Source organism: Tupaia chinensis, unplaced genomic scaffold (assembly GCF_000334495.1).
Source record: "Tupaia chinensis unplaced genomic scaffold, TupChi_1.0 Scaffold000355_1, whole genome shotgun sequence".
Taxonomy (NCBI): Eukaryota; Metazoa; Chordata; class Mammalia; order Scandentia; family Tupaiidae; genus Tupaia; species Tupaia belangeri.
In genome coordinates this window covers 12,657,330-12,679,319 of record NW_006159850.1, presented here as the reverse complement: position 1 = coordinate 12,679,319, position 21,990 = coordinate 12,657,330, and the positions used below count along the sequence as shown (strand labels likewise).

At 46.4% G+C, this 21,990-nt stretch overlaps 1 protein-coding gene and 1 pseudogene across 1 annotated transcript; one reads left to right on the top strand and one right to left on the bottom strand.

Annotated features, from left to right (window-relative positions):
* Positions 1-927: 927 nt before the first annotated feature.
* Positions 928-21,534, bottom strand: TMEM231 (transmembrane protein 231). Its single transcript, XM_006152630.3, has 7 exons — positions 21,302-21,534; positions 21,035-21,204; positions 7,650-7,778; positions 6,915-7,058; positions 5,105-5,186; positions 2,550-2,655; positions 928-2,185 (listed from the first exon to the last, which is right to left on the bottom strand). Exons 1-7 carry the CDS (start codon positions 21,438-21,440, stop codon positions 2,005-2,007), a joined length of 951 nt encoding a protein of 316 aa, XP_006152692.1. The 5' UTR covers positions 21,441-21,534; the 3' UTR covers positions 928-2,004.
* Positions 12,221-12,924, top strand: LOC106735310 (ubiquitin-conjugating enzyme E2 L3 pseudogene; annotated as a pseudogene).
* Positions 21,535-21,990: the final 456 nt, after the last annotated feature.

Below are 21,990 nucleotides of genomic sequence, written 5' to 3'. Positions count from 1 at the left end.
TTTCCCTCTAAAAAAGCCACAGGCAACTTTCCATTTTGAACATTTAATTACAAAGTTACAAAACATCATGTATTCTTTATACAAATTTTGGATTACAATTTAATAAAATGCAAAGCCACATTTATATGTACCTTCCGCCATCTTTTCTGTATCTCATTACTTTTTGTGAATAAAACCAGAAACCAGTTTTCATTTAAAATCACAAGAAAAAAATTAAACATATAAATACCCTAAATATTAAAAGAAGGGGTGAGGTGGTGATGGGAGGGGTCAGTGTTAGATAATTTTTCTGCTTGAATACTTCAAAACAACTATGTTTCCAAAACTCTTACTTTGGTCAGCCTGAAACAAAAGATGCTTTGGAAACAAGACCTGAATCAGAGGTAAACTGAGGCACACACCGGAGGTACACTTGTGGGTTAGTAGGAGGCAAGGATCCGAGGGGTAGGTTCTTCCAGTGCCACTGACATGCGTGGGACCAGAAAGCACATCTACCTGTCTTTGGCAGAGTGAATAATCAGTCTCTCTGTGTGCAACCGAGGCCCATCCCAGCAGTCTCGTCTCTTGAAGACATTTGCTAAGCCTGAGGGTAATCTGGCTGGTCTCCCCGTCATTCTGCTAATGGCCAGGCTGGCCTGGACCACCTGGACAAGCAGCCTCTGTACTCCCTTGCTGATCCTGATGTGTTCCCCAAAGCTGCTTGATCTGGGGCCAGCAAATGGCGTAGTACTTACGTTGCTGGACTCCCACATGGTCAATCAGTTTGAGTCCTGGACCTGGTGGCTTGAAACTCACACCAGGTATGTGTGTGCGTGTGCATGTATGTGCATGCCCAAGATCCCAGAAGGAGAATGGGGAAAGGACTGCGGCAGCCATCTCCCCTGGAGGATTTCTCACTTTCCTTCTAACTGTCTCATCTTTGTCTCTCTCCAGCAAGCAAGCGCACGTGCCCTGAGGCAAAAATCGCTTTAAAAAAAAAAAAAAGAAAGAAAGAAAGAAAAGCTGCCTGCTCTGATGGGCACCCTGTTCCTTAGACAAGGGAAATGCAAGTAGCTGGGCTTCCCGCTAGCTTTCCAAATAAACTGCACAGTCGTCAGGCAGTGGGAGCCAACGCCAACAACAGCTCCTCTGTCACTCGTGTCCTTTTCAGAAGGGGGAGGGCTGTCGAGGAGGAGCAGTGGCGAGTGTCCAGGCTGTTGGGTGAGGGCCAGAGAGAAAGAACCTGTTGTGACCATCCTCACTTCCCCCACTCGTGCTGGGGGAGTGAATAAGCAGCACTCTGACTTCAGCCTGCCGTTCCAGGGGCGCAGACAGGGCAAAAGGCAGGGCACGGAGCCAGCCACAGTGGCACGGGGAGAAAGGCCGTCCAGCAGAGCTCATGACAGGCGACTGTGTTAGACTGAGGCCAGGTGGACAGTCTTGGTGTCCTGAAGCCTCCTAGCCTCACGCGCACATGCTCCAGCGGCTCTGGTGCTTGTGTCCTGCTCGCTTCGGTCCTCCAGCTGAAGGCCTCCATCCTGGAATTCAAAGCTCTGCATGGGTGGAAAGTGCTAGTGATCTGCATATCTATCACAAGAGAGTACTGAAAAGAGTAAAACGTGGTTGACAGTCCCGGGAAGAGATGCATAGCGCTGCTCAGTTCCAGACAGGAAAAGGTTTTGCTTGACCAGAGGAGACAGTCTCCAAGTCGTCTAAATTGATTCTAATTGTCTCCTAGAATTCAAGTGTAAGGCAGAAAACAAAAACAAGAGGAAGCAAAAACCAACTACAGCTTGTAGGAACTCTCAGACCTTCCACAAACTAGTCCTGATGATTCCGCAGGTACTCGGCAGATACGGAGTTAGCGTAGAGCAAAATGGGAAAGAATGGCTCTTTGTCTCTGAGGGGGGAAACACACAAGCTGCAGGTGTCCACTGGGCCCTTCTCGGAAGCCTGTCCGATGGCGGTTCTCAGAAGACAGGAGCCAGGTGGCCAAGGGCCTGCGGGTCTTCAGTACAGGTCCTCTCATGATAAGTGTTCCTTACATGTATGTCCCTGGGCCACTGCTGCTACGGGGACTGTGGTCACCACCTGATTCTGAAATACGAATATTTTGATTCTCTCAAACACCCAGAGGAAGATAAGCAGGATACTGACGTACTGGACCCAGGCGAACTTTATCATCTCCCAGAATCCTGGCTGATAAGTACGGACAGTTAAGGAGTCACAAACAACGTACTGTAAGTGAAAGTTAAACCCAGGTTATTATTTAGTTCAGAAAGGAAATGGCAAGGATGTTTCAAATACCCTTAAAACAAAGGGGATAATAAAAGATTATGAAGACATAAATATGGATGATTCTGAGTAGAAGAATTGCTCAGGAAGACATGTGGACAGGAAATGAATTTTTCCCCAGTGTGAACCATAGACAGATCCGGTTGTCTGTGTGGGGCTGCAGTGTAGTAGCCATGTGCAGCGGAGACTCTCCCCGTTTCTAGTCGGGACAACTGAGGTACCCTTCTCTCTTTTTGGAAACTGAGCTCCCATCGGCTCTCTCACAGAAAGGATATGAAATGACTTCCACGGGGTACCGGATGACAGCATCAATCACAAATGGAGCTTCAGCGGCCCTACCCCCCAGCCAGATGGGAGTGGGGCCACTCAGGATGGTGGTGACTGCAAGACAATCATTGGCCATTAACCCAGGGTGGCCCTTTGCTGAAGAAGAGCTAAAAAACATTCTTAGAGTCCTGCTTTGTATTTCAAAACTCAAATGATTTAAAAGGAAAGAGAAATTGCATGTGTAAAGTTGCTCAAATATTATGTTAAAATAGTCGAAATATTTTTGTAAAAATACATCAACAACCTGGACAGGGCTGGCAGGTGGTGTGGTGGTTAAGGATGCTGGATTCCCACATGGCTGACCACGGTTCAAGTCCCAGACCTGGCAGTTTGCTTTCTCACATTCTCTCTCTCTCTGTCTCTCTCTGGTCAAATTAAAAAAAAAAAAAGAAAGTAAATAAAGTTAAATAAAATAATTCTTAAAAAAAAAAAAAAAAAAAGCAAACCTGAAAAAATGCCAAACCCTCTGAAAACAAAAAGAAAAAAAATTAAAAAAAAAAATTCTAAAAAAAAAAAAAAAAAAGCCAGCCTGGAAACATGGCCAAGCCTCTGCAGATCAAGCCACTAAGACACTCTGTGTATGGGAGGCCCAAGTTTGATGCCAGGCCCAACTTAAAGGCCAGGTCCCATGGTATAACTCTGTTATCTTTACAATAAGCCTAGCAACTGGGGAGGCTGAGGCAGGAGGATGGTGAGCTTGAGTCTGGCCTGGGCAACATGGTAAAACGTGTCGGAAAAAGCCAGGCCTGGTGGCATGTGCCTAGAGTTCTAGCTGAGAGACTGGGGCAGAATTATGGAAACACTGTAAGAACCTGTCTGCAAATAAAACAAATCTTGGAAACTGTGTTCTAAAACTGCTGACTGGCCACCTGAAGGGATACTATGCTTCCACTAAAACTAATTTAAATTAGAAATTTGTAGCAGTATGTGGAAATATTAATATTACAGAGTTAAATAAATAATTTGGACTGTATTTTTACACTATGATAATAGCTGTATAAAAAAATCTGCATATGCAGGGCCAGTGATTAAGCACTGTACAGAACGAGCCAGAATCCACATGGCCAGCAGGATTTGAGTCCTGGCCCTGCAGCTTGAAAATAACACATGCGGCACATAAGCATCGGCCCAGGATCCTGACAGGATGAAGAATTGTAGGAAAAAGAATTTGGGGATGACCAGGCCCTTTGAGGGGAATACCTTCTTTCTCCTCTTCCCTCTCTCCCTTTTCTTCTCTTTTCTCCCATCTCCTCTCCTTCTTTCTCTCTCCAGCATGCATAAAAAAATCTGTGGCATAAAAAATCTGCATATGTATAAGGAATGAAAGTATTGAGAAAAGGTTACCACTAAATTTAATTAATTAATTTTCGTTTGCTCTGGGCATGTACACTCAGTGGAGAGAGACAGAGAAGTGGAGAGTGAGAAAATCCCCCATTCCCATGGCCACACCACAATTTCTTCTTCTCCATTACTCCTCTCAGGATTTTAGGCCTGCAGGCACATGTGCCTACATATTTCTCAAGACACTAGGTCCAGGACTCAAACAGTGCAGTTGGCCACAGGCGATCCAGCGGCCTTAACTCTGCTCCACCTACTGGCTCAAGGTTACCTTTTTAGCTTATGTTTTTTAGCTTTAACATTTATCTTTACTAGTGCAATAGCTCTGCTAGTGTATTACATAAAATCAGTAAGAAATACTGGAATTGCTGCTCCCCACATGCAAAATGTCCATGGACAGTATCCAAAATGCCTGATGGCCAAGTAACACTTTTGATGCCTTTAGAGAATACCTCAGACCACTGACCAGCCAAACATGCTGAGTTCAGCAGACAGATGGCCCAAGAGCCTCCTCTGCAAGAAATGAACACTCTGCCCTCCAGACCGAACCCTGGCCTTTCTGTTCTCCTGCAGAACTGACAGTATGAGGTGAACCACTCTCCGTCCCTATTTCTTTCTATATTTTTTTTAAAGACAGGGTCTCGCTGTGTCTCTAGCCTCAGCCTCCTGAGTAGCTGGGGCTCCAGGCACACGCCACTGAGCCTGACTTTTAGAGTAGTCCAGAAACTAAGTCCAGGCCTTCCGTGCCCCAGCCTGCAGCCTAGCAGTATCAACCAGGAGGAACTGCTGCTGTTGGGCCACATTCTCTATTTCTGATGGAAAAAGGTGAATAGTAACTTGTCTGTGGCTCCTTTAAAAGGTGTGGGATGAAAGATGATTCAATTGGGCTTGTATCAGGAGAACCAAAGAAAAGGAAACCCGGCAAGCCAGTGCTGAAATAAATATGGCAGCTAGTAATCACTAACTAGCTGGACAGGAGTACTGGGCGGGTAGGGGGTACAGACAAAAGGGACAAATCCTGAGTACGCATTTGCCTCCCATCACGGAGCATTCACTTGTTTTAGTGTTTTCATCATGACAAGGGTTCCAGGCCACTTGCCCTCACTGTCCCTGCTGGCCAGGACAGTCCTTGAGCAGCAGCGGAATGACCTTAGCCGGGACTCACCATTCCTTTCCTCGTAGGCTGCAACAATGCGCGTGAGGTCGTAGTCCTGGGCAAAAGGGCTGGTCCCATCGATCACAGACACCTGGGAGACAGCCGGAGTCACGGTGTGAGCACCCAGGAGCACCCAGGAGGCTTCTCTGTCTTCTGCCTATGCGCCTGCCCCCCAGGCTGTCCCAAGGACCTCCCTTTTGTTCTTGGTGGCCTACTCTGGAATCAGTAATCTTCAAGAATGAATAAACTCTCTTGCAACAACTTAAGTCCATTTACTCTCCATTTCCTTCCCTTTGTGAGGAAGGAAACAAGAGGTTAATATCCACCTTTTAAAGAGTTTTTATTGGGGACAGAAGATGGCATAGTGGTTACGTCACTGGACTGCAACAAGGCCAACTGCAGTTCGAGTCCTAGACCCGGTGACTTGAAACTCACACTGGGTGCATATGTGTGTGTGTGTCCAAGATCTCAAGAGGAGAATGGATGAGAAGGGACCACGATATGGCCATCCACCCACCCTGGGGGGTGATTTTTCACTCTCCCTCTTACTGTCTCTGTCTATCTCTCTTGGGTGAGCACATGTGCCGTAAGGCAAAAACCTCTTTAAAAAAACCTCTAAAATAAATTAATTAACAGTAGTAATAAAGAGTTTTTATTATACCAGAGGGTATGTGTGTTCATCAGAGAGACAAAAAGAGGGAGGGGAAGAAAGCATTCCCCAGTGGAGTGTGGCCACACTACAATCCCTTCTTCATTTCTGTATCCCATGGGATTTGGGATAGGCATGTAAGCATGGGCACAAGCCTGGTGTGTTTATCACTCTCCCAGGTGAAAGACTTTAAACTATTTATAAAATACCCACTTCTGTTCCAATGGGAGAAATAATTGCTTTTTTTTCCCCCCTTATGTGGTGAGTGTGCTCACAAAAGAGAGGCAAAGTGAGAAATCACCTCACAGGGGTGATGGCCCTGCCAGAATCCTTTCTTCTCCATTCTCCTCTCCGGATTTTGGGCACAAATGCACACATGCCAGTGTGATTTTCAAGCTGCTGGGTTTGGAACCGAACCATGGTCTGCCATGTGGAAGTCCAGCACCTTAACCAGCAAGCCACCTGCTGGCCAGTTCCTTTAATTTTTAAAGTAGACCATATTTCCAACTGTTTTCTCTTCTTCTTCCTTTTTTCTAGAAGCTAGTCTTTTTTTTGGGGGGGGGAGTTGTTATTGTTTTTATTTTTTGCTACAGGGTATGTGCACTTACTCAGAGACAAAGAGTGTTATAAAGAGGAAAGTGAGAAATCACCCCTTGGGGGAATGGCCACAGTGCAGTCCCTTCTCTACCATTCTCTTCTCAGGACTTCGGGCACACATGCACCCAATGTGATTTTCAAGCTACCACTGGGTCCATGACTCAAACCGGGGTCAGACATGTGGTAGTCCAGCGTCTTAACCACCACACCACCTGCCCACCCTGAGGCTAATTTTTTAAAATCTCTTTTAGTTGTAGAAATAAAAAGAGATAGGGGCTGGCAGGAAATGCTGAAATGCTGAATATGAACATTTTGCATGACCACTTGGAATATACTGCGTGTGTGTGTGTGTATCCAAAAACAATAAACAGATGAGTTATTTGATAAAGTCAAAGACCTAGACATTCCTTCTAGATGTAAACACTTCTCAGTATTTTGAAAGGACTCATAGCAAGAATTCCTCAAAAGCCCTCATCTAGAGAAAAGCTGTAATTACTATCATTTCCCCTTCCTCAGATAACGCGGAAAACAGCGCACAGGATAAAGGAGAGGGACGGCAGGAAGTGCCCTTACGTTGTACCGGACGTCCAGGCCCCTGTAGCTTAGAGGCTGCTTCTGCTGTAGCCTCAGGTCTCCGTTCACATATAACCGGGCCCCGGGAACAGCAAAGGAGGACTGGAGAAACGCCATGCTTTGCATCACGAATGTTGACATCCTCTGGAATCATCAGGAGAGACAATAAGTCTGCCCTTAAGTCTGCAAGGCTCTGGGTTCTAATCTAGCAGTTACGTCTGTGGTGAATGGGCCCTCTGATACCTGGTTTGGTCAGGCAGGAAGCACACCATCCAAACTCTCTAAGCAACTATTATTTTTTTTAATGGCAGAGGGCACATACATATCTAAAAGAGGAAGAGTGAGAGAGCGTGAGACCGCACCTCCTAATGCGGCCTGGTCATGTCACAGTACTTTTTTCCTTTAATTCTCCATCCCGCCAGGATCCGTGCCCAGTAGTTGCTGAGGGGAGTGGGGTGGGGGTGGGGGCTCCAACCCTGGTCAGCCACGTGGGGTCTGGCTTCTTCTGAACAGCATTTAACCCCTGCCTTGTGGGCCTGGGCCCTTTCTGAGCTATTAATTCATCTACGTTAATATTGCCCTTGTGAAAAAAATCTGATTTGCCTGAGTTAAATCCCCCATTATATCCTAGAAAAGAGACTCCTACAGTGTGGGTTTCCTGGAAACCAGAAAGAGGGCTCTGTTTTGCTAAAAGACAAAAGGGAGAGGATGGGCCTCCCTCCGGGACTGACTCACGTGCAACTGGTAGGAGAAAGTCAAGATCAGCTGCACGCCGAGGACGTGCTCCGTGGACTGCAGGGGAAGCTCCAGTCTGAAACGTAGCACGTCCATCTTCCCATCCTGGTTCCTGTCTTCTTCTCTAGACTGGGGAACCCAAAGAAGCCATGGCCCTTAATGAATCTAGGAAGTACCACATCACAGCTGTATATACACAAGGACCCACTGTCCTGCTGCACCCGGGCATTCTCTCTTCCAATTAAACAAAAGAAAAAGACTGAGGCGAGACATAACACGCATGGCTCCGAACGTCACACTTGTGCCTCTGGGATGTTCACGGGCTGAATGGAACAGGAACTTGGAGTGGCAGCTACAGCCTTCAACATCTGGATGGCATCTGTCTCCTTCAGCAGTCACATTTGATCTTGTTTGTTTGTTTTTAGTTTGCTATAGGGAGCATGCATGAGAGAGAGAAAGAGAGAGAGGAAGAGGGAGAGAGAGAGAATCACTTCCTGGGGGTGGCCACGTTGCAATTCCTTTTCCTCCATTTCTCCTCTCGGGATTTTTGGCATCCATACATGTACATGAGTCTAGCGTGTGATTTTTTGTTTGGTTACTGGTGTTTTCTTCTTTTTTTAAAAAAATTAATATGCCAAGCCTGACAGGTGGCGTGGTGGTTAAAGGCGCAGGACCCCTATATGGCCGAAGGTGGTTCGAGTTCTGGACCTGGTGGCTTGCTTTCTCACTTTCCCTCTCTTTCTTTCTCTGTCTCTTTTCAATCAAACTGGAAAATAATAATAATAAATAAAGTTAAAAAAAAACATTCTTAAAAATAAATAAATATACCTTGGACCAGCAGATGGTATAGCAGTTATGTCACTGGACTCTCACATGGCTGACCATGGTTCAAGTCCTCAACCTGATGGCTTGAAAATCACACTGGGTGTGTGTGCATGTGTTCCTAAGGTCCTGGGAGGAGAATGGAGGAGAAAGGACTGAGGCATGACCATCCCCCTAGGGGTTGATTTCTCACTTTCCCTTCCACTGTCTTTGTCTCTCTTCTCTCTGGCGCACATGTGCCCTAAGTCAAAAGCCACTAAAAGGACCAGCAGTTAGCGTAATGGCGATGTCGCTGGACTCCCATGTAGTTGACTGTGGTTCGCTTCCCAGACCCGGTGCCGGGTGCGTGTGCGTGTGTGCCCAAGATCCCGAGAGAAGAATGGAGGAGAAGGGATTGCGGCATGGCCATCCCCCCTGGGGAGTGATTTCTCACTTTCTGTCTCTCTGTCTCTCTCTGTCTGGCCAGCACACGTGCCCTATAGCAAAAACCTCTCTCTAAAAAAAAAAAAAAGCCACTAAAAAAAAAAAAACAACCCTGAATTTGTATGAAAAATTTAAATAACATACCAGAACTGAAGCCTACTTCTCTAAAAGTCAGCTTTTTAAAACCAAAATCTTAACCATTATGCATCCCCCAAACTCAAGAGAAAATCACAAACACTATTTATACATCCTTAAACCACGAATGCCTTTGCTTCAGATTCCTGATGCTGGACCTCATCTTTACTCATTCCAGAGCCTTAAAGCCTGTGCGTCTTTAAGCACCGATCAATAAGATGAAAGAGGAAGCTAAGTAAACCACCACCGAGGCATTAACACCACGGGCATCTTAGAAATCACAGACAGGAAAGTAAGGGAAACAGAGATCTGAGGAGGGAAAAGGGCAAATGACAGCTTCTAAATCATAATGTAGGCAACTTAGGGAGAGCTTGGTATGCAGCCCCACACCCACAGCCTTGCCTCAGAGCCATCCTAAAATGACCCGGGACGGACTCTGAAATGAGGTCACTGCTGACAGGACTCCTTGGCACGACCCTGGATCCTGATGCTACACTGGATCCCTCCACACTGCAGGGTCCTGGAGGGATCCTGCAAAGATCTATCAGCGTGCCCACCTGAATCCCCCAGTCACTTGACCCATTTTGTTTTCCATCGCTACCATTATGTGAGGAAGAGATTTCTTTTTTGTTCTCTTTCGGGCTAATAAGTTCATTTGGGATGAACATACCTGTTTTCAGAAGCTTTCGATAGTTTTTTTTTCCTCCTAGACAATGAAGTCCTTATCCTAGGCCTTGTTGTGGAGAACCCTACCTTCCCTCTGTCGGATAGTCTTCTCCCTGTCCTGTTTCATCAGCTTTGCAGGTGGAAGGGAGGGGTACCGGCTACCACAGCTGACGATCAAGTGACTGAGGCAGTAATGTGGCCGTGATGGAAAAGAGGCTGCCTTGTCCTCTCGTGAATGCCCTTCAGTCGGGACCTGGGAAGACTTGGAAGCCAATGTTGGGTTAACTCTCTGTAACGGATCTATGCCTTCTGGATCTCTATGGTTAGACAGAAAGATAAGGATCAAAGCTCTCAACTTGCAAGAGAGGAGAGTGGCCGGGGAGAACTGCCAGAAGAGTTCAGACTCCAATGGAGCGTGGGAGAGAAAGTAATTTCATTTTGGGAACCAGCAGTTAGTGTAGTGGCTATGTCGCTGGACTCCGACATAGTCGACCGCGGTTTGATTCCCGGACATGGTGGCTTAAAACTCACGCCAGGCACGTGTGCATGCATGCCCAAGATCCCGAGAGGAGAATGGAGGAGAAGGGATTGCGGCATGACCATCCCCCCTGGGGGGTGATTTCTCGCTTTCTGTCTCTATGTCTCTGTCTGTCTGGCAAGCGCAAGAGCCCTATAGCAAAAATCTCTCCAAAAAAAAAAAAAAAAAAGTAATTTCATTTGGTCTTTGTAGTAAATGGAAAGCTTAAGACAGGCAGAGCAAGCATTATGCCCACTGTAGAGATGAGAAAATCAAGAGGTGGGCAGTTAGGGACTTTTTCAGTACAGTTGGCAATGGTACAGACAGGATGTGAGAGCAAGCCTTTGACTTCAAATTAAGTCCTCTCTCCAGGACAAAAATGTCTAGACCTAAAAGAAAAAATTTGAAGAGCAGATATTGGGTGGGACTAATCTTTTTTTGGAAAGGTTTTTGCTATAGGGCACATGTGCTCGCCAGAAAGACAGAGAGACAGAAAGCGAGAAATCACCCCCCAGGGGGGGATGGCCACATCACAATCCCTTCTCCTCCATTCTCCTCTCGGGATCTTGGGCAAGCACGCACATGTACACAGCATGAGCTTAAGCCAGCGGGTCTGGGACTCGAACTGCTGTCGACTACAGGGGAATCCAGTGATGAAGCCATTATGCCATTTGCTGGTCCTGGGACTAATCTTTTTAAATATTAAAAAAAATTTTTTTTTTTTTGCTAGAGGGTATAAGCACTTGCCAGACAGGGAAAGGATAAAGCACTCCCCAACATTCATGGGGAATGGTCACACCACAGTCTCTTCTTCTCCATCTCTCCCTTCTTTTGGACATACACACATACACACATAAGCACGCACACAGCCTGTTTCTCAAGCCACCGGGTTCAGGACTCCAACCCACAGTTGGCCATGTGAGATCTGGCTGCCTTAACCACCAGGCCAAAGAGTAGGGCCCAACTCTTTTTTGCAAAATGGTAGGGCCCAGAGTCCAAGTTCACATATTTGCTCATGTGCACACTTTCACGCCAAGTTTACAGAGGAGAGAGCGCTGGTATAGCACTGTCACTAGAGCCTACATGTTAAATTCGCTCATTGACCTATTTGTTGAGTGTTCCCTGGGGACCTACAATGTGTGTGGCACCGAGTTTGGGGCCAAGACTATAACGGTAAAGAAAACAGACAAGGTCCCCAGCATGGAGCTTAGGTGCCAGCTGTGCAGGAGGAAAACAAATTGATAGACAAAAGCCTGTGTCACGATATCAGGTAGTGATGAGTGTCACAAAGAAAACAAAGCAGACTGAAATCGCAGAGTGAGGAGGCTAGAATTTAACAGCCATTTTTACAGAGAACATTCAGAATGACCTGACTTGCCTGAGACCTCAATGCAGAGGCGTGAGAAGGCACAGGGACGTCTGGGGAAGGGTAATCTAGGCTGATTAAGCGAATGTGCTCTGGGGGCCTGTGGGTTGAGTGGTGGTGAAGGTGCTGGACTCCCACATGGCCAACCATGGTTCGAGTTCTGGACCCGGCAGTAGAAAATCACGCTGGGTATGTGTGTGTATGCCCAAAAATCCCAGGAGGAGAAAGGATTGTGGTGTGGCCATCCCCTGGGGGATGATTTCTCACTTTCCCTCTATCTCTGGTGAGTGCAGGGGTTCTATGGCAAAACGACAACAACAACAAAACACGTACTCTGAATGCAAATGAGGACATAACAGGGCCCAGAGCCCTGGGGGGTACCTAACAGGACAGATGCCGAGGCTCCCACAAATGGCCTGCTGCCAGACATTTCGCCCTCACATGGCAGGAAAAAGTGGCTACATATCTGTGTTATCACACAGGCCTTTGACGAAATCAATTATTTAGTTTCATTTAGTCAGAAGTAGACTTCATGCATGTGCCCCAGCTATAAAGGCATGCATGCAAAGGCTACGGCTTCCTTAACACGAGTCCAGGTAACTCCGTAATTCCTAGCTTGTGCCTGGCCAAGGAGTTCAGAAACCACATCACCACCTCATGTTTTTGTGGTATATATAAGATTTAGGACAACTTTTATAACCAGAGATTACCCCATCTGATCTTCACATATCCCAGGGGAGAGGCCGGTACTATCACGCCTGTAGAGATAAACTGAAGCTGAGAGCGGACATGGAACCAATGGCAGAACTGAGACGAGGAACCCAGATTTGCTGACTTCTGATTCAGTGCACTCTCCACAACAGCTCATAAAAACTGTAATTCCAAAGATTTGTAGTGGTTAAAAGGATAGCCCTTGAGTAGCACCAGATCCAAGATGGTGGCCAGCAGGAGGCTGATGAAGGACAACCCTCCATATGACAAGCGGGCCTTCAGAATTGAAATTGACTTTCCAGCAGAGTACCCATCCAAACCACCGAAGATCACATTTAAAACAAAGATCTATCATCCGAACATCGATGGAAAGGGGCAGGTCTGTCTGCCAGTAATTCGTGCTGAAAACTGGAAGCCAACCACCAAAACCGACCAAGTAATCCAGTCCTCATAGCACTGGTGAACTCCCCCAGCCCAAGTACCCGCTCCGGGCTGACCTAGCTGAAGAACACTCTAAGGACGGTAAAAAATTCTGTAAGGACGCTGACGAGTTTACGAAGAAATATAGAGAAAAGGAAGAGTTTACAAAGAAATCTGGGGAAAGCGAGCTGTGGACTAAAATCTGCCACGATTGATTCCAGCAAGTGTGAGCAGAGACCCCGAGCAGGGCATCAGACACCCCGCAAAGCAGGGCTCTGTGGAAAATTGACACGTGTCACCGCCTGGCGTTCGCTCGTGGCAGTTACTAACTTTCTAGTTTTCTCACTCAGAAGCGGTCTAGGTAACCTGTAAAGAAAGGATGAAAAATGTAAGATGTTCTAAAAATCAGTTTCAATCTAAAAGAAAGAGGGTAGTCCTTTATAGATATATGTGAAATCAGCACTACTGAACCAGGGACAAAAATGCACATCACGCTCCCTGTATTATTCAGGAGGCTCCATCCAGGAAAACAGAAACTAAAACAGCCCATCATCTGGCTCTAAGAGCTGCTGTGATTTCAGTGCCAGTTTCAAGAGTGCCCTGACTGGCAACATTTTTTTCTTCCCATCAGAGATTCTACAGTATCTGTTGGTTTGTTGTCACTTTGTTTGGTTTCTGTTTCATTTTCACACTTAAAAAAATATATTTATTTATTTAATTCCCATTTGTTGTTGTTATTTTTTAATTTGACCAGAGAAAAAGAGAAAGGGAAAGTGAGAAAACAAGCCCCCGGGTCTGGGACTCAAACTGCAATCAGCTACGTGCGAATCCAGCAACCCTAACCATCATACCACCTGCCGGTCGGTCCCTGTTTTCATACATTTTAATTTTTAGAATATTTTCCCCTAGAATTCATGTGTATTTGCCAGAGAGACAGAGAGGAAAGAAAGAAACCACCACCCCCTATGGCATGCGATCATGTCACAATCCCTTCTCTATTTCTCCGCCCTGTCAGGACCCTGGACATTTACCCACACCTACCATGTTTGTTCAGGCTGCCGGGCCCAGGACTTGAATGACACATGGTTTGCTATGTGGAATCTGACTTTCTGGCCCTAGAATCATATTCTTTTACTAAAAGTTAATTTCCTAGTGCATATCAGTGTCCATTTTACCATATACTTGTTATCATTGTATGCTCTATTTTTTCTTTTTATGCTGAAAATACTGTTTGGAACCAGTCTGTGACCTCCAGCAAAGTAGGGTCAGCTACATCAAGGTTCCCAGATCACTAAACCCTTGCTACTTGTAGTCTGATGTATCTAAGATACTACCCATTATAAAATACTCATTATTCATTCTACACCAGTAAGAGAGAAAAACTGTGCCACATACTTTATAATCACTTATTTATATTTTTCACTTCTTTTTTAGAAGTTAACTTATTTTTTTTTCCTTTCATGAGTGAGATAAACAGAGAGAAAGAGAGACAGACAGACAAAGAGACAGACACCTACAACAGATTCCTCAGACTGAAATCCACACCCAGTCAAGGAAGTCTCTGGATGTGAACCTGGAACCTTCTATGTGGCCCAGCCCCAGAAAGTATCTGCTACAACGTGCTGTCTGGCCCCTATCTTATATTTATTGAAAGAGCTTTCAGGCTACCTGCGGTGCAGTGACTGAGGCAGCTGACCTTCCCATGTGACTGACTGTGCGGCTCTAGTTCTAGACCCAGTGGCTTGGAAGGCACGCCCGGTGACTTGGGAGACACTCCAGGGGTGTGTGCGTGCATGCCAGAAATCCTGAGGGGAGAGAGGGGAGAGGAGACTGTGGTAGGGCCATTCCTCATGGGGTAAGTTTCTCACTATCTCTTCCTCTGCTTCTCTCTGGTGAGCACACAAGCCCCCTGGTATACGAAAATAAATAAATAAATAAAAGCTTCTTATGTCAAGTGTATGTATTCACATAGAACAATATAAGCAAAATAAATTAACCCAGGAATTCCTAAAATTTCTTCCCATCCTGACGCTTGAATCACTTTTTAACTCAGTCATTGATATCCATTCTTTCTCATATAGTTTTGTCCTTCATACCATCCAGTACCTTGGGGATATGGCATTTTAAAAGACAACTCATATATTGGGATCAGCACTTGGAGTAATGGCTATGTCGCTGAACTCCCATATAGTCAACCACGGTTCGAGTCCCAGACTGGGTGGCTTAAACTCATGCCAGGCGTGTGTGCGTGCATGCCCAAGATCCCAAGAGGAGAATGGAGGAGAAAGGATTGCGGAGTGGCCATCTCCGCTGAGGGGGTGATTTCTCGCTGTCTGTCTCTCTCTTTCTGGCGAGTGCACATGCACTATAGCAAAAACCTCCCCCAAATAAATAAATAAATAAATAATAGGAAAAAAAAGACAACTCATATACTAAAATAAATAAATAAATAAGAACTCATAGGCCAACTCCATGATGCAGTGGTAAAGTGCTGCTCTAAAAGAAGCCAGATCCCACTTGCTGACCACAGTTTGATTCCCTGGCTCGGTCAGCCTGCAACATGCCATGCACACGAGAGAGTGTCTCAAATCCAACAGGCTAGAGGACTGGAAGGGGATCAAAGTATGATCAGCTCCTGTGGAGTGTACTCATGTCTCTCTCTCACTTTCATGTGCATTCACGTGCTATGTGAATAAAGAAAAAAAATAGAAAACCAATCCATATGGTGCTGGCAGATGGTGTGGTGGCTAAGGCACTGGGATACCACACGGGCAACTGTGGTTTGAGTCCCGTACCTGGCGGCTTACTTCCTCACTTTCCCTCTCTCCCTCTCCCTAGTCAAATGAAATAATAATAATAATAATAATAATAAAATTCTAAATAAAGTTTTAAAAAACTATAAAGGGAACTAAAATCTACTGATCTAGGCTGTTAGGCTTTGAGATTATGTAGAGCTAGCCTATGTCAAAATACCTCTTGAACTTCCCCTTCCCTGTTCTCTCTTGAGTTCCTAGGGGTTAAAATAATGTTTTACCACTGTCTTGTGGGTTTTCTTTCAAGTTGCTGATGTCCCCTGCGAGCTCTGGTGCCGGCACTTTTAAGTTCACACAAGGGCAGCAATGAGAACCATGCAGCCTGCTCAGCCTGCTTCCTGCCGAGGGCTGATGTAAGGCCCTTGCTTGCGGCAGGGGGGGGCACTCCGACTTCAAAGATGCAAGGCCATGACACTCTCCATCTTCCTCCAGCACACCCTCCTGCCTTCGGCCTGTATCCTCCGGGTGCACACATGCCTCAAAGAACTGCATTAGTTAGGCTCTTGAGGGAAAGGGTCATTCAGTCTTTTCTTTTTCTCACTGAAAACAACAAAAACTAGACTTTGAAAGCATTAAAAACATAGGAATTCTAGAATGGACATCGCTGACTGAGTTGAAAGGTGAGCTGATGGTGAGCGGACCCAAACAGAAGCAAGGATGTTTGTGACCCCTGGTGCATTTTCCCAAATTGGCAAGTGCAAACTGCCTGTCAGCATTTGGTCCAAGTGTGACCTAAAACCACTACTTCCTAGGCTTCCTGGACAGGTTCCCAGGCAGACTGAAACCAGTCTGGCTTTATGTTGAGTAAGAAAATAAAAGAATTGTTTGTAGTAAGGACTAAGAGAACAAGATACAGAACAAGAAATAGTGAGTTCTGGTCTGGACTGTTGATTCAAAAGCTAGGACTAATTATATCATTTTCCTGTTTCTTTATCTGTAAAATGGCAGTATAACCTCCACCTGACAGGGTAACTGTGATGATTAAAGAAATCTCTCTTTACAGAGTTTTGCTATAGAGTACATGCACTTACCAGAGAGACAGAGAGAGACAGAGAAACAGAAAGCAAGAAATCACCCCCCAGGGAGATGGCCACTCTGCAATCCCTTCTCCATTCGCCTCTTAGGACCAAATGCGCCCAGCGTGAGTTTAAGCCTCCAGTCGACTACGAGAGAGAGTCCAACGACGTAATCGTTATGCTATCTGCTGGTCTCTCTCTTTCTCTCCCTCTCTATATAATTATTTTATTTAGCTTTATTTCTTTATTTCTTTAAATCTGACCAGAAAGAGAGAGAAAGTGAGAAAGCACGTAGTCAGATCTGGGACTTGAACTGCAGTCAGCCATGTGAGAATGTCCAGCATCCTTAACCACCACGCTACCTGCTGGCCCCCTTTTTCTTTTTTTAAAGGGAGGTGTTTTTTTGTTTTGTTTTTGCTATAGGGCACATGTGCTCACCAGAGACACAGACAGAGAGAGCAAGAAATCACCCTCTAGGGGGGATGGCCATGCTCCAATCCTGTCTCAATTCTCCTGTTGGCATCTTGGTCCATTCTTCTCTGGAGATCACATATGCATCTGGTATGAGTTTGAAGCTGTAGGGTCTGGTACATGAACCACAGTTGACTATGTGGGAGTCCAGCGACGTAACAATTACACCATCTGCTGGTCCTTTTTTTTTTTTCTTTTTGAGAGAGATTTTTGCTAAAGGGTGTGTATGTTCACCAGAGAGACAGGAAACCAGAAATCATACCCCAGCAGGGATGGCCATGCTGCAATCCCTTCTCCTCCAGTCTCCTCTTGGGATTTTGGGCACGTATGTGTATGCACATGCACCTAGTCTGTTTTAAGCTACAGGGTCCGGGACTCGAACCACAGTCGCAGTGTAACCATTATGCCGTCTGTTGATCTCAATATAATATTTTTTTGAGCGGTTTTTGCTATGGGGTGTGTGTGCTCACCAGAACGACAGAGACAGACAGACAGAAAGCGAGAAATCACCTCCCAGGGGAATGGCCACGCTGCAATCCCTTCTCCTCCAGTCTCCTCTTGGGATTTGGGGCACGTATGTGTATGCACATGCACCTAGTCTGTTTTAAGCTACAGGGTCCGGGACTCGAACCACAGTCAACTACATGGGAGTCCAGTGACACAGCCATTACACCATTTGCTGGTCCCTTAATTTTAATTATTTTTTAATTGCCAGAGGTATATGAGCTTGCCAGAGAGAAAGCATTCCACAATGGGTGTGGTCATGCCGCAATTCCCTTTCTCTGTGCCTCCTTCCTGTCAGGTTTTTGGGCTTGCGTGTACGCATGCACATGCACTGGTTATGTTTTTTTATTTTCCTTTTTTAGGTTTTTGTTACAGGGAATATATACTTGCTGCCAGAGAGGGACGAGAGGGACACAGAGTGGGAAAGTGAGAAATTACCCTCCACGGGGGATGGCCATGCTGCAATGCCTTCTCCTTCATTCTCCTCTTGGGATTTTGGACACGCATGCATATGCACCCAGTGTGATTTTCAAGCTGCTAGATCCATGACTCAAACTGTGGTCAGCTATGTGGGGGTCCAGTGCCTTAAACAGTTTGACACCTGCTGCTCCATCCCTGCCACCCAGTGTGTTTTTCAGGCCACTTGAGCCAGGATTCGAACCATGGTTGGCCATGTGAAATCTGGCTCCTTTAACCATTTGTGGTATGGGGCTGGTCCAAGAGAAAACATATTTAAAAAAATTAACATTTACTAAGTGATTATTATAGGCTCAATACTATGTAAAGAACTTTAAATGTATTATTTGATGACAAAAATGCTTATCACATACCTGGGGCAGAGTAAATCAATAGTAATTTTTACTAGTATAGTTTATAAACGTATTATCAGACTATTACCTGTTTTTCTGAATATTGACAAAAAAATTCACCTACCATAAAATCTACCCTTTGGTGGACTAGCAGGTGGGGTGGTGGTTAAGGTGTTAAACACTCAAACATGGAGTGTTTGAGTCACGGACCTGGTAGCTTGTTTTCTCACTTCCTCTCTCTCTCTCTGTTTCTCTCTCTCTCTGGTCAAATCAAAATAAATGAATGGATAAATAAAATTAAATAAATAATTCTTTAAAAAAATCTGCCCTTTCAAAAATATAATTCAGTAGACTTTAGTATATTCAAAGTTGTGCAACATCACCACAATCTAATTCCAGTTTCAGAACATATGCATCATCCATAAAAGAAATTCCATATCCCTTAACAGTCATGTCCCAGCTCTCCACCACCTCCTTCTCTCAGCCCCTTGCAGCCCCTCTTCACTTCCTTCCTCTGTGGCCGTTGTGTATAAATGGAATTATACAACACATGCTATTCTGTGAGTGGACTCTTTCTTTCTTTTTATTTTATTTTTTTGGAGAGGTTTTTTTTGTTTTGTTTTGTTTTTTGCTATAGGGCATGTGCGCTTGCCAGACAGACAGAGAGAGAGAAAGCGAGAAATCACCCCCCAGGGGGGATGGCCACGCCGCAATCCCTTCTCCTCCATTCTCCTCTCGGGATCTTGGGCATCCACGCACACGCACCCGGTGTGAGTTTTAAGGCACTGGGTCCAGGACGCAAACTGTGGTCAACTATGTGAGAGTCCAGCGACATAGGCATTACACTAACTGCTGGCCCCTAGTGGATTCTTTCAGTTAGCATAATTTTTTTGTCTTTGTTTTTTTAGGTTTTTCTCACAGGGTATGCATGATTACCAGAGAGAGACAGGGAGCCAGAGAGAGAGAAAGTGAGAAATCACACCCCAGCAGGGATGGCCATGCGGCAGTCCCCTCTCTTCCATTCCCCTCTTGGGATCTGGAGCATGTGTGCACATGTGGCTGGTGTGATTTTCAAGCTGCCAGGTCTGGGACTCGAAATGCAGGTTGGATGTGTGGGAGTCTAGCACCTTAACCACCACACCACCTGCTAGCCCCTCAGCATATTTTAAAGGTTTATTAAACCTTTGTGTATATATTAGGATTTTATTCCTTGTAATGGCTGGATAATATTCCACTGTATGAACATACCACATTTTGCTCATCCATCCATAAGATGATTGACATCTGGGGTATTTCTACATTTTTGCTTTGTGAATAAGACTCCTATCAATTTTGTTGCACAAGTTTTTGTGTAGACATATGTCTCTGCTTCTGTTGAAGACTTAGAAGTGGAAATACTGGGTGGGTCATATGGTAACTGTTTAACTTCTTTTTTTTTTTTAGAGTTTTTTTCCGCTATAGGGCGTGTGCTCTCACCAGACAGACAGAGAGAGACAGAGAGCGAGAAATCACCCCCCAGGGGGGATGGCCACGCCGCAATCCCTTCTCCTCCAATCTCCTCTCGGGATCTTGGGCACGCACGCACATGCGCCCGGCATGAGTTTCAAGTCACCGGGTCCGGGACGTGAACCGCGGTCGACTATGTGGGAGTCCAGCGACATAGTCATTATGCTAACTGCTGGCCCCGTGTTTAACTTCTTTTAAAAAAATATTTGCTATAGAGTGCATGTGTCCATTGACAGAGAGATAGAGAGAAAGACAGAGAGAGACAGAAAGTAAGAAACCCCCCTCCCCATTCCCCCAAGGGGATGGCCACACCACAATCCCTTCTCCATTCTTCTCTTGAGATTTTGGGCATGCACACATATGTGCCTGGTGTGTCCTTCAAGCTGCCAGGTCTGGGATTCTAATGTAGTTGGCATGTGGGATGCAGCTGCCTTAACCACAACACTACTGGCTGGCCCCTACTCTGTTTAATTATTTCAAGAATTGTCAAACTATTTTTCAAAGGTGCTATGCCATTTTATGTACTTGTTTTCAAATTTGTATGTATCGGTTTTACATGGGCACACTCTTGGCTTCCTCGGGTCAAGTCTGCATTAAAATCCCTGCCCTTTCCGCTTGTATGGTGTTAGGATGCACTGACGCAGTCAATAGCAGGACAGACACAGGAACAAGACACAAATCCCGCAGCTCTTCTAGAGACAGAGAGGGATTCTACACAGCCCTCTCTGGTACACTTTATCTTTTATTGGGTACAAGCTTGACTGCAGGTTTTAGGGAAATCTATATTCCCCCCAAAGGTAACACCACTTATCACTTAATTAAATGCTTGTCTCCCCTATACTAGTATTTTGGGGCTACAGTAATAGCTCCAAAGTGTGGCTGCTGGGCTTCAAAATCCTAAAGGGACTGTCATAACCACCCTCCCATCAGGCCAGGAGAACGGATGTGAGAAGGCTGTCCCCAGGCTCCTGGACACTGTGTCGGCACACACACGCCAACGGTGTGGCTAACTTTTGGGAGAGGTGGAGGCCCGGGAGAAGCTGAATGAAACGATTGACACCCCAGGAAATTAAACAGGCGCGCAGGCCCAAGAGCCGGTGTATACCACCTCTTGCGCTTGCGAGGCCTCAAGACGCTAACTCGCCCGCGCCCCATCCCGTCCTGACGCCAGTACCCGGGCGCGGAGGCCCGGCGAGAACCACGCACCGATACGAACGGGACGCGCAGGTGATCGCCCTGCAGCCGGTTGAAAGCAGAGAACGTGCTCCAGGCGAGGAACCCGCCGCGCTCGGGTCCCAGCAAGGCCACGAGCAGCACCTGGTGCCGGAAGCGCACGGTCGGCTGCTCCTCGTAGCTGCTCCGTTTCAGCCAAAAGCCTGAGATAAAGAGGGCGGTGGGGAGGCTATCAGGTAGGCCCCGGGACCGAGCGCGTCGAGGGGAGCTGGGACGCGCAGAGGCCGGGGGAAGGCTCACCGTGACTCCGGAAGGCCACCAGCAGCGGCGGGATGTACGTGAGCGCGGCCGCCACCAGCAGGAACACTGCGGCCTTGGAGCAGAGCCCCGCGCGGTAGCGGCGCTCCGCGGGGTGAGAGAAGAGCTCGTACAGCGCCATAAACGCCGCGCTCAGCACCGCCGCGCGCCGCGACCCCTTCGCAATTCGAGCGGGACGAACCAAGTTTGACTTCACTTGGTAGCCATCGCCGTGGTCTCCACGGCAACCGGCCGCGCAGGGAAAGGAACCAATCGCAAGGACTTGCTGTGGGAGGGGCGGGGCCAGTGGGGGCGTGCCCGCCGGCGGACTGAAGACCTCGCTTTACGCCCGCGATCCTGTCCTTAGTGGTAGTGGTTTTCTGTGTTAACGTCGATAAAATGAAATGTTTGTAAAACTTGCCCTACCTGCTTACGTGTCGACTGTTAACCCCAGTGTGGTTCATAAGGAAGTCCAGCCAAGCACATAAATAGGTTCTGGACCTGGTCTTGGGCTACGACCTGGCTCCTTTGCCTCCAGATTTTCTGTTGCTTCCAGTGTGCTCCCTAGGAGCATAGGTACTGGAACAGGACGCAGATCCCCAGCGCTTCCAGAAGTGAAGGGGAATCACTGCATAACACTCTTATTTTGTACTGGGTACAAGTTACATCGCCGGTTTGCTACAGGGTGCGTG

What these genes read in the sequence shown, in the direction of transcription:
- TMEM231 (XM_006152630.3), bottom strand. Translation starts at nt 21,440, where the DNA reads ATGGCGCTGTACGAGCTCTTCTCTCACCCCGCGGAGCGCCGCTACCGC. An exon ending in AGCCTACGAGGAAAGGAATG is followed by an intron (nt 2,656 to 5,104) that starts GTGAGTCCCGGC and finishes ATTGTCTTGCAG; the next exon opens with TCACCACCATCCTGAGTGGC. An exon ending in TACCCCGTGGAAGTCATTTC is followed by an intron (nt 2,186 to 2,549) that starts ATATCCTTTCTG and finishes AACTGTCCGTAC; the next exon opens with TTATCAGCCAGGATTCTGGG.